The 12,150-nt window shown below is 51.9% G+C and overlaps 2 protein-coding genes across 18 annotated transcripts in view; both read left to right on the plus strand.

Moving 5' to 3' along the window:
- The window catches only part of TRPV1 (transient receptor potential cation channel subfamily V member 1), a 41,894-nt gene extending 38,922 nt beyond the window's left edge, over positions 1-2,972 (plus strand). For all 12 annotated transcript variants that reach the window (XM_053211895.1, XM_053211893.1, XM_053211894.1 and 9 more), the window contains one exon: positions 2,007-2,972. In XM_053211895.1, the coding sequence (XP_053067870.1) occupies positions 2,007-2,179 (173 nt within the window). In that variant the 3' untranslated portion in view covers positions 2,180-2,972. The remainder of the gene's footprint in view (positions 1-2,006) is intronic.
- Positions 2,973-3,418: 446 nt separating this feature from the next.
- TRPV3 (transient receptor potential cation channel subfamily V member 3) overlaps positions 3,419-12,150 on the plus strand; it is a 39,574-nt gene continuing 30,842 nt past the window's right edge. For 5 of the 6 annotated variants that reach the window (XR_008294075.1, XR_008294076.1, XM_027034693.2 and 2 more), the window contains exons 1-2: positions 3,419-6,761; positions 9,217-9,337. Coding sequence is in view for 4 of the 6 variants with exons in the window: in XM_027034693.2 (XP_026890494.1) it covers positions 9,219-9,337 (119 nt within the window). In the remaining 2 variants the exon portion in view is untranslated. The remainder of the gene's footprint in view (positions 6,762-9,216; positions 9,338-12,150) is intronic. The other variant, XM_027034692.2, reaches the window with a different exon arrangement.

A 12,150-nucleotide genomic window follows, 5' to 3' on the forward strand; every position in this document is an offset into this window, starting at 1 on the left:
CCTGTACCCTGTCCCACAGATTCTAGCTGCTTTGGCTACTCCAAACCCTGATCTCTTCTTCCTTAGCTCAGAGGCACTGCCATACTCTGTTTGGACTCCCGTGTGCTGCACCATGGTCAGAGAAATTGTCCCTAAGCAAAGTATCAGTGCAATCATGGGGCTCACTTTGTCAGTTTCACTTCTCTCAGCAATCACAGTTTCCAGTCTGTGTCCTATGTCTGGAAACATTTATTGCAAGTATTTTATCCTGTTTTATGGTTGTTTACAGCAGGGTGGCTAGCCTAGTACTAGACACTCCGTCAGAGCTGGAAGTAGAAATCTATTTTAACAAGAGGCTTACTTTGGAAAACTACTTAAGGGTGTAATCAGTTTTCCCAAGAGCCTCCTGCAATCCCGTAATTTTCCCACGAGTTTCACTGGAAGCACTTCCTGTGTCATGCCATAATACTTATTGATTATCTCTTCAATTGTTACCTGGTCTAACTTTTCAAAGATGGCTTTGTCTGTAATTTGAGCAGGTGTCTGACATCACTCCTATTGATTTTGTGAAACCCCACATCTTTAAGAGACTTGGTGTTTCACTTTGCAGTTGATTTGCGTTGTGTTTGCATGACATTGTTGGCTGCTTCTAACATTACACATTCACTGTAATATTATATTGGCTAAGTGGCAGGGATACACATATTCATTCATGTTACTTGGGGTTGGGGCCAGAGATGGTTAGAGGTTCCCTGATTTTACATTTATAATTAATTAGTGAATATTTCCTGAGGATTTTGCTTTCCTGTACAACCTTGTAACAGTGGACACTTTAGTAATGAATAGTCATATAATTCAGATAACAAGGAACTCTCCCACCCACAAAGTGTGTTGTGATTGGGAAGGGGTAAAGGAATGTATAAGAGAAAGGCCAGGAAAGAAAAGTGGTTAGTAGCTGAGCACTAAGGAGGGCACTAGGGAGGGCATGTGTGGGAGTCTTGGCATTAGGACTGTGGGAAGTGGGCACTGGGAGCCCCATCCCTCCTTTGAGAGCCTTTGAGCTGGAGCTGGGCCAAGCAGTCTCTGAGGCCAACCAGAAGATTATGTCTCAATGAGACCTGGCCTGTATCCCCATGAAGCCCAGCTTCTATGCCTGGGTTCCCCAAGGGATCATCCTTCAGGAGTTGATGATTGGTATTAGATTGTGTTTGGGGGCAGGCCAGTGTCAGCCTGCAGGCCCGGGGTAAATACTGAGACCTGGAGACTTCACCTGGAGTGGTCATGATGGACCAGCCTCCCATATTCCTGACGCCTTTGACATTAGCAAAGGGGCCTGAATTGTGACCTAAGAGTGGGAGGTATAAATTTAGGCTGATTTTCCAGAGAGATTAGACCCAGGGTGGCCAACCAGAGGCCTTGGCTGACCAGGGCTCTGGCAGTGGGAGGAGAACATGTACAGCTTTCCCTCTTCACTGTCATTTTGCCTAGGTGGCTGGGAACCTGGAGATGGCTATGGGGGAAACAACTGGGCCCCCTTCGGGAGCTTCCTGCCCATATATGAGAGCCCCATTTAAGGCCTGGTATCATCATGGTTTCCTGGGCACTATTCCCAATTTGCTGTGCCCTGGTGGGGCCCGGTCCCCAAATCCTGATTCTTTGGCTGGTGTCCATCACCCTATAGCTGATGTGATGTGGAGCCACCATGGGGCAGGTCCCAGTGTTGCTCTGTGGAGACATGGTCTCCCTCCCATGTGGGCAGGGGGGAAATGGAAGCTGGGAAAGGCAAGCAATGGGCTCTCATGAGGCCCCTGCAAGTCAGGTTAATGTGAAGGAAGAGAATTTAGGAAGTGCCAGAGAAGATGAGGCTCCTTAAGCAGGTAAGGAAAGAGGCAATGGCATGTATCCATGTGTCTCAGGAAGCACCGAAATGTCTGGGTCTCCTTTCATCTGGAGATTGGTAAGGCCAACAAATAAGTGTTTATTGCTGCTTGCAGCATCCAAGACAGTAATGATGTTTTACCCTTCAGTTTCAGGAAGAAACTGGAAGAATTTTGCCCTGGTTCCCCTCTTAAGAGACACAAGTACAAGAGAAAGGCACCCTGGCCAGCCGGAGGAGGTTCATCTGAGGCACTTTGCAGGTTCCCTCAAGCCAGAAGATGCTGAGGTCTTCAAGGATCCTGCTGCTTTAGGGGAGAAATGAGCGACCCCTACAGGGTTCTCTTAACACTATTGGGCCTCAGGATATGCCACTGCTGCCATACGGCACTCTCAGCAGCCTGGCCTGGTCTGTGCCTGCCTCGGCACTTTCCTCGCCTGCCCTGGACAAGCTGTGTGAAGCATTGTTGGATGCCTGGGAAGAGATAGCCATCCAACCCTCACTGTCCCCAAGTGAGTCTCCTAAAAGGAAAGGATTTTGCTCGCTCTCTCTCTCTCTTTTTTTTTTTTTTTACAGACTTTGTTAAGTATCATGAATGATGTATCTTTATGTGGACGTATGTGATGCCCCTATTTTATTTTATTTTCTATCACTAGGACTAAAAGTGAATGAGGCCCAGGAAAACACCTCTTAGAACAAAAGGTTAGAACCCCTCTTAGAACATGTCCTTCAATGTAAAATGCCAAAGCTGTTCTCTGTATTGGGTTTAATACCTTCCTTGAAGAAAGCGGTCTGGGGGTGATGTCGTTTATTCCTCAGAGAAGGTGGGGGAGGCTGGCCCTATTCCCAGCTCTGGTGGAATCAGGTTTTTCCAGAGTGACTTCCTCCTTCTGTGTGATCCATCACAGTTCCAAAAATTTTAGCTCTATTGCTGTTCAGATGAAAGTACGGAACCCTGTCTCAAAAGCATGTGGCAAGAGTTTTTTAATGATCTTCTATTTGTTGTGACCATAGTCCTGCTCCCCTGCAGTGGTATGTATCTCCACCTCCATCCATCCTGTTGTCCATCAAATACATAAGTAAGTAAGCAAGTAAATAAATAAATAGGTAAATATCATATCAAGTGTGAACTTTGTGCCAGTCACTGGGCTAGCATAGCGAGTTGGCTCTGTGGTCTGTGTGTGTGTGTGTGTGTGTGTGTGTGTGTGTGTGCATACTACCGAGGCTGGGACAGTTAGTAAGGTTACACAGTCAGCAAAGAGCATTGCCTGGGTCTGACCCCAGGCAGTGTGACTCCAAAGCCTGGAACTTACCTGCAGTGCCAGGCAACCTGGCAGAGAAGGTGCTGGGGCATGCCAGTCCATCCCTAGGGAAGGGAGACGTGCTTCCTCTTGTGGGCCTGAGACCCCTCGCTTTATCTGTAAGCCTTTCTCTGAAGGTGTCACGTAGATGTCAGATATTTGCAACTTTCAGACTTACTCAGAGCTGGAAGGAAGCTTGTGGGTGTCCTTTTGTAAAATGAATGATCATAACCTTTTGTGTAAACCTGCGTTGTTTAAAGAAGGACACATGCAACTAGCCCATTCTTTCCCCTTTGTAGCAGTCACTGTCTCCTTATTTCTCTCTGTCCCTGTGTCCCTCCCTCCATCACCTGGAGGCAGGATGAGCCACAAGCCAGAATCCCCAATGGGGAGGCTGCTGAGCTCTCCTAGCCTGGAGATATCTGTGGCCTGCTAGGATGCAGACAGGGCTTCTCCTGACCACTGTCAGGGTGGATCTGTTCAGGCCTGAGGCAGTTGATGGAGCTCTGCCTGGCTCTCAGTCCTTCCTCCTTCTTCACTGCACCAAATGGGGTATTTCCTAGAGCAGGTCAAGGCTTTGGCCCATCCCTGTGTGCACTCACCCCTTCTCTTCCACCTCTTTCTTCAGGGGAGAGCTTGTGTGCCTGCCACCAGAGCCTGATGTCTGCAGGGCTTGGGGGGTGTAGGGAGGAGGTGAGGTTGTGCTTGATTCCTGCCCAGTATGTCCTTTGTGGTCGTTTTACAGTTCAGGGCAGACAGACACTGACCCCAGTCTCGTGAGATGGGGCCCCACGTAGGGCAAATGTCCAGGGGCTGCCTAAAATTCAGGCCTCTAGGGAGCGAGATTAGGGCGGGAATATCTAACGGCTGCCTTTTTCCCTCTTGCTGCCCCATCCTATCCGGGCCACGGCTGCATTTCCCCTTTGTGTTTTGTTCCGCACGCACAGCGCATCTGGGAGGTTCCTTTGGTCACTGTTTTCTTTTTTTTAGGCTCTGCTTGTTTCATGCACCGTCACAGAAGGAGCTGAAGTCACTGATAAAGGGTGGGCACAGCATGGCTCATGGCTGCTACAAGAAACGAGGAGCTGGATTGCAGAGGGCAGTTTATTGGTCCTTCCAGGTTCCCAGGCCCCGGTGCTGCTGTGACTGAGTGCTAAAAGTCACCCATGTGGTGTCCAAGGCTGAGTGCGCAATACTGGGTTCTGCGGGGCTCCAGGCTTGGCAGAAGAAGGCTGGACTCCTGGCTCCACTGTTCTATGAGGGCCCCAAACACGGGTGGGAATCCGTCTCACCTGCAGCCCCAGGAAGTGCAGCCCGGGGTTCCACTGGCAGAGGTGTTGTCTTTGGTCTGGGGTGCTGACTCAGCTGAGCTGGGTCAGTTCCCTGCCTGACCGCACTGGTGACAGCATCCCCAACAGGGCCCCTTCCCCCTTGAGGCTGGACCAGCGCAGCCTTCTGTGATTAAGGGGTCAGGGCTAACTCAGCAGCTTGGGGCCTGACTTGCAGCTCCTGTCTGCTACCCCACCGAGCTTGTGTGTCACCCAAGCTCATCACCACTCCTTGAAAGTGCCTGGATCTCTTGCCTCCCAGTCCTGCTCCTGTTGTTGTTCCTGTGTAGGCTGTCCTCCCTCCTTCCAAGTTCAGCCCAAATGCTCTCGCTTCCCTGAGCCCATCCCTGACTTCCCCATGGGAGGGATTTCCTTCCCCCTCAGTGACCTCAGCCCTTTTTGTCCTTATGACCTGCCTAGTGGGGCCATGGTTCCTGCCTGAGCCTGTCTCCTGTGTGGCCCACAGTTTCTTGAGGGTGGAGACTGCTTTCTCCAGTTCTGAATCCTACACTGGCCCCTGTTTCCCTGCCTTATCTCCTACTGTGGGCTCTCACAATGTGTTGGTTTAAACGGGATTGAATGCAAACCAGCTCAAATGGCAGGAGCTGCTGTTTCCTTGTATCTGGGGTAGGAGGGTGGGGGGTAGTGGCTCTGACTCTGTCGTTGACCTGCTCCCTGCTCCATGCACAGCAGAGGAGGCTCCCCTTACTCCTTGCTGGGCACAGTGAGTGTATTTGGGTGGAGGACAGGGGCCTTTTAGAGCAGCTCTAGCCTGGTATTTGAGAAAAAGTGCTAACACCAGGCAAAATGTAAACATTGAAATTTGGCAACAGCTTCACCCCTAGGGTTCTGAGGCAGTGAGAAGCAAGCTAAAAGGGACAAGGGGCTGAGTCAGAGGGGCAATTAATTGAATCTTAGAGGGAAGATGATGATTGATCCAAGATCAGGCTTTCATGAAGGAGTTTCAGGCAATGTTTGTGGGAACCGGGCCCCCCTTGATGTCAAACTGCAAGAGCGGGGACCCTACTTCACCCACACTAAAGCCTCTTGGCCCCAAAGCCAGATTTCCTGCCCCTTACCGGCCACAGGTCCTGCTGCCCCGTGGTCAGAAGCCTGAGCCTGCTTCCTGCCTCTTTCCAGGCCTGGCCGGTTGTGGTGATGAGAGCCAGAGGGCCTTGCCCCATATGACAGTTGGGGAAATCCCTGCTGCATCAGTCACGGGTGCCACATCCCTGTCAGCAACATTTCCTGCTCCCTCCCAGTCCTGTCTTGCCAGCGGGAACAGGTATGCAATTCCTGAGTGACAAGAGACAGGCATGGCTGCCCCAGCCTTGCTCCACCCCCTTCACAGCTGCAGCCTGGGTGAGGAGGGGGGCAGAGTCTTCCCCATGGTCTGGCCTGTTGGCAGGTGGCCCAGGTGGTCCAGGAGAATCAACTGGGATGATAAAGCCAATATGAATTAATAGCTGTTACTGTTTCTTGAGTCCTTTCTGTGCTCTCGGCCTTGTTCAAGTCCTTTCTGTGTGTTTTCTCAAGTAATTCTGCAAGGTGGATTTATTATGCACATTTCACAGGTAGGAAACGGGAGGAATGACTGGCTCAAGGTCATATAGCCAGAAAGGGGTGAGGCTGTCTGGCCCCAAGGTCTGAAGTGCATAATATCTGGTTGTAAGCTTTGAGTGGGGGACTTCCTTTGTCTTTGGAAAGGTCTGATCCCAGACTTTGACGGACAGATACCAAGTCTCGGGCTGGCCACCTTTGGATCAACCAGGCCATTGCTTGGCTGTGGCCTTTCCTCCCAGAGCTCAGGGCAGAGCACTTGACCATTCATTAGGCTCTCTCACCAGCATGATCTCTTTGACTCTTCACAGCATCCATGGGAAGTAGGTATTATAATTCCCATTTCTCAGCTGGGGAAACCGAGGCTCATGATACATCAAATACAAGAGAGAAAAGAGTTGGGTCCAGAACTTCAGCCTTGGCACCTGCTGCCTCCCCTGCCTTCTTCCAGGTTGGGCTGCTGTGTGGGTGTGGGGGTGACTCAGGCAGGGCATGTGGGTGGGCGGGCGCTGCAGCTATGGCTGGTGGGTGTGGCCTGCTTGGCGCCTAGGGCAGGTGGCCCAGCCAGTTCTGCCTCCGACGCCTCATTTCAGCCATCTCCCTGCCTATGATGAGAGCCTCCCGCCGCCTCAGCCATAGTCCCTCTGGGGGTCCTTGGGCCTGGGACATGCGGTGATCTCAGAGCAAGGGCAGCCACCACCACCCGGACCTTACCAGGTGAGTCCTCACCACACATGGCAACCAGTGCCCTCCAAGGTCCTAGGGGACCCTAGGGCAGAGACCTAAGGGGTCCTTTAGGTCACATCCACCCTTTGCTGATAGGCCTTGGGGGAGGGGGTGGGAAGCAGCTTGGATCTCTAGCAGGAGAAACAAAGTTAGACATGAGCTCTTGGCCCAGGGCACAGGTTCTGTGCCAGAGCACAGGTTCTGATGGACCCAGGAAACTTCCCTGAGGTTTGGAGATCTTGAAGAGGGGGAAAGGCTCACACCCTCCAAGGGGCAGAAGTGAGGTTCTTGTCCCCACCAGCAGGCCCCAGGGATGTGGCTTTCCGGGGCAGGAGTGTAAGGGGGTAAGGATGAGATGAGGTAGCCCAGAGCTTGAGAGAGACAAGGCTCAGGCAACTCACAGGTGCTGAGCCAGCAGCTGCAGGGGCTCCCCGTGGCCCCCAGGCCTGGTCTGTCTTCCAGGGAAGGCCATTCCAGTCAGTATCAGGACTTGGGAGGCACTTCCCAGGTGAGGAAGCCCAATCCCAGAGACAGGGAGGGCAAGGCAGCGAGAGAGTCCCACAGGTGAGAATGCAGGGTTTGTGGGGTGACTCAGGGAGCTAATTATCACTGCTAATTATAGCTTCAGACCAGAGTTTTCTTGACCCTCTCCTGCCCAGCTTCCCAGAACTGCCTCAACTCGTGGGCCCACGGCAGGGAGGAGGGAGCAGCCAGCTGTCATAGGTGAGAGCCATAGGGTCCTTGGGGTCCAATCAGCCCATTTATCAGAAGAGAAAACAGAGGCCCAGAGAGGGGTAAGAGACATGCCCTCCATCCCTCTCCTTCACTCTTGGTTTAGCTCAACCTTTTAGCCGTATCTGGCCATAGGCCACTGTGGGCTGAGGAAGGTGGTAAAGGCCACCCAGCCTCATCCTGTAACTGTGGATACAGTCAGGGACCCACATGATCATGATTCTCTCTCAGTAGGATACTCCACCCACCTGGCCTTAAGGCCCCTCTTCAAAGGTCCTTGCCCCAAGGTACCTGCATTCCAACACCAAAGCCCTCCCCTGGATAACTCCTCCTTTCCCAGGGCTGCTAATTTTGAGGGAGGATGCCTGTCCCGTTTCCCAACCTCACTGCGGTCTGATGGCGAACTGCTCTGGACACTTTTTCCAGGAACTTTTCCTATTTGGACCAAGGTTACCAGTGGCCCCGGCTCCATCTCACCCACCTGGACTCTTCCTATAGAAATTTGTCCTCTGCCCCCACCTCCATGACTCTGAGGGAGTTCTCTGAGGGCTGTTCAAGTTGAGAATGCCCCCCCCCCCTCCATTTACTGTAGAGTCACCTCCTGTCCACACAACCCTTTGCCCTGTCCATCTCATCCTACATGGCCAGCCTATGCTTACCCATGCCAATGGCCTCCATGGCAGCCTCCTCCCAGCCCATGGCCTGGTCTCCTCCATCCTCCACTCCACCTTCCTCTAACATGGCTGTCTCCTATGTAACCCAGGGCCCTCCTATGCCCCACTGCCCTTGGGACCAGCCGCAGCTCCTGACTGATGTTCCAGGCCCATACAACATGGCCCCACCTACTTCTGAGCCTCTTCCTGCCAGTGGTCCCCATGAGCGCCCCAGGTTCTGCAACCACACCAGCTTCTTGCCACTTGCTAACTTTCTTGAGCCCTGGTCTTTATTCAGGCTTTCCTATACACAGAAACCTCTAAGGTCCCCTTAGTGTCCTCAAAAGACACGTCAGTCCCTCTCTTTAGCATATCCCTCAGAGGGATGCCAACATGGCATCCAGCTCCATCAGTATGAACATCAGTAAAACAGTTCAAGACTGAGGGGCTGCCTCCTCTGCATTGGGGAGGGGGCTCCACTGCTCCCTTCAGGTGAGAAGGGAGTCCAATGGACAGATAGCTACAAGGCCGGTTGCACTCAGCTCTGGGTGGATGACACAAAGATAATCAGTGTGTTAGCTGCAGAGACCACCAGGGTGCTAAGAAATCCAAAACACCAGAGAGGCTGGAGGCTGTATTACTATGAGCATAGTGTCTAGAGTAAAGGACGCGATAGTCTTATTCTGTTGAGGATAGCTCTGAACACAAAATCTGATAAGGACATTAGAAAAAGCAGAGCTAATTCTTGGGAGTCCACCTGAATATTGGTGGCTGGAGATGATGTCTTGAGAGAAGCTAAGGGCATGGTGGTCTCTACCTAGAAGCTCTGTTGGGCTCTCCTAGGATGCACAGGAGCAGGGATGCTGGAGTAGGGAGCAGGAGAAATTGCGGGGACAATCTCCCTGTCCCTGGGAAGAGTTGGCAGTCTGGGAAGGTGGAGAGTGAGATCCTTATCCTGGGGTATGATCAGGGGCCACATGGTGACACATGGGGGTCTGAAGCCCCCTGAAGCTCCTCCATGCCTACTCAACCTAAGCATCTGTGCTGTGATTGTGTTCCAGTCATGAATGTCCACACTAAGGAGATGGTGCCCCTCATGGGCAGAAGAGCTGCTGTCCCCAGTGGGAACCCTGCCATCCTGCAGGAGAAGAGGTCAGCAGAGATTACGCCAACCAAGAAGAGGTAGGGCTGGAGGGCTTGGTCACTGTGGTGTAAAGGCACAGGAAGGATCCTGGTGTCCATCCTCAGGGATCACTTGCCTGGGGTAGACCTAAGACTCTCAGTTCATCTGGGGTGACTTGGTGTCCAACTAGGTATAAATGGGGGGGAGGGTGGGGAAATAGCACTGCATACTCAGGGGGCTGAGCTGGGGAAGTCAGTACAACCAGAATAATCAGGGAGGTCTCCCTGGAGGTATCAGAGGCACTGATGCAGAAATATTCAGGAAGGCTTCTGGGTGAAGCAAGGGATTTCTGGAGCCATCCTTGAAACAAGGAGCAAGAAAGCACATGGAAATTTCAGGTAGTCTGGATCCCCAAGTGGGTACTTTTTTTTTTTACCTACACCAACTACTTTCCTGTCCACTGGGTGCTGAGCCACAGCTTATTCAAGCCCTTTAATACCACCTGTGTAATGGGGACACCAGCAAAGGCACCAACTCATAGGATGATGGTTAATTGAGGTTGTTGGCATAATGCTCTGTGCCTGGCACATAGTCAGTGCCCTGCACATGCCAGTGTTGATAGTGCTTTTGTTACTTGGAGATTCATCTTCACCATTGTCATTGTTATTATTATTCCAAAGAACCCCTGGGAACCGGATGGGGCTGGGATGGCTATGACTACTTCCCAGATGGGGATGTGGAAGAAGCAGGAGCAAGGAAAGTACTTCTTCAGGGTCATCCCTGGCCCCTGAGATGCCTCCATGGCAGTCCCCCACACCCTCAGCTGATTTGGTGCCCCTCAAGCCCAAATGGCCCTCCTCCCCACAAGCTGTGCTTTCACTAGACCCCAGTGAACTCCAGGTCTAGTTCAGCTCATTTGTCCTGCCTCCTCTGTGTCCATTCCAGGCCCCCTCTTGGGCCAGATGTGAAGTTGGTGCTTTCCTTTCTGTCTGTTGTTTTGAGTAATAATCACTGAAGTTTTTTATGCACCAGGGCCCAGGCTGGGGAGACAGAAAGAATGCCCATCCCTGCTCATAGTCTGGTGAGAAAGGCACCCAGAAGAATGTGGGAAGTGTCCTGACAACCAGGCAGGATGGGGTCTGAGAAGGGGTGGGTCGTTCTGATCCTGTGGAAAGTCTCAGGGCACTTCCTGGATGAAGTGGTTTGAAATGGGTGATGGCAGGTGGAAAAGAAGGGAAAGAGCATCCCAGAAAGAGGCTAGGGGTGGAGACCAGCGAGGGACTGTATAGCTGAAGTGCTTGGTGGGTGGAGGAATTTTGGGGAACATGAGTCTCATTGGAGCTGGGTCTTGGGGATTGGTTAAGAAATTTAGACAAACCTGAGGGCGGTGGGGAGCCTAAAGGGATTTTGTGTGAGATTTTCATTTTGGAAACGATACTCTGGGTGATCTGTGTGGATGATGGTTTGGAGGGGAGGCTGGGAGCAGGGGGATGACAAAGCTCTTGGGAAGCCTGAATGACAGGTGGTGAGGTCTGAACCTGGGTGATCAGGGATGGAGAAGAGGGGGTCGGGTCAGGAAGGTATCAGGATCGTGGGGTCTGCAGGATCAGCTATAAGAAGTTGGGGACAAGGAGGACCAAGAGACATCCCTTTCATCTGGTGGGGGGACCTGCAGGGATGATGGGGCCATCTCTGACATGCTCATGTCAGGAGAAAGAGCAAGATGAGGAGAGACAAGCCAAATTCAGATGTAAATTTTGGCTGAGAAGTGTCCAAGGGACATCCAGGTGGAGGCTCCATCCTGGACTGTAGGAGAGAAAACTGAGTGGACACTGAGTTCAGACAGGTATTGGCAGGACTGTGGGGACAGCCTGGACCTGGGTGGGCTTGCTTGTCTAGGTAAGGGCGGAGGTATCCCTGAGCTAAGCCACCAAATACCACCCTCCTGCCTCTTTCCCTTTCCCCTCTCACATTCCTAGGGGAGGTTTGGACCTCAGGGAAGGATTTCAGACAGGGTTTCAGGAAAATCCCAGGATCTTTCCACAGCCAAACTGCCTTTTCTGAGCCTATCCCTGTTCATGACTTAGCTGTAGACCCAGCTCTACCTATGGCCTCAAAAGCCAAAGGCCTGGGTGTGAGGTGTGGCTGTTGTCTCCTGAAATGGTAGCCCCTTCTTCCCAAGAGCTCTTTGAGGGCCCTCACGTGCCTATTTCTCCCCATACCCCGAAGGTTTGAGCATCTCCCTCAAAACTGAGTATAAGGCTCAGCCTAGAAAGAAAAATAAAAATTCTATGTAAATAAAGAAGGCCAGTTTGATCAGTAAGTGAATCTGTACTAATGGTGGGATTGAAGACACCAAGAGGTCTAGGTGGGGAGAAATTTTTTTGGACCTGGAGCTTTTCCTCAACCATCATGCTATTTCTCATGAACAGCTACCACTATGGCCTCCTTACTGAATCCTGGGCAAGGTGACACCCTGGGATAGAGGCCCAGGCTGATGAAGGGTATGGAGGAATGGGTCTTTTGGAGACCAGGGCCCTTGGGCATTTCTTGGGACAAAGTGGTTGGCCACACAGGCTCCTTCCCAGCTCAAGGGCAGTTCATTATCTTCAAAAGGGACAGAAATGCAGGAGACATGGTGCAAAGCTGTATGCTCACCTGAGTTAACAACACACTTGTGGTGCCCTCTGGTCTGGATCAAAGGTAGGAACAAACAAACAGCATATGTTGCATATTAGGAGCTAGGATGACACATGGCCAAGACTTCACCATCTGTCATGATGGCAGGTGAGATGTGACATGTGCAGTGGCAAATAGGGCAGGTGTGGGATGGCCCTCATGATCTAGCAGCTCCCCATCCCAGGAATTGGGT

This window comes from Acinonyx jubatus, chromosome E1, assembly GCF_027475565.1.
Source record: "Acinonyx jubatus isolate Ajub_Pintada_27869175 chromosome E1, VMU_Ajub_asm_v1.0, whole genome shotgun sequence".
Lineage (NCBI taxonomy): Eukaryota > Metazoa > Chordata > Mammalia > Carnivora > Felidae > Acinonyx > Acinonyx jubatus.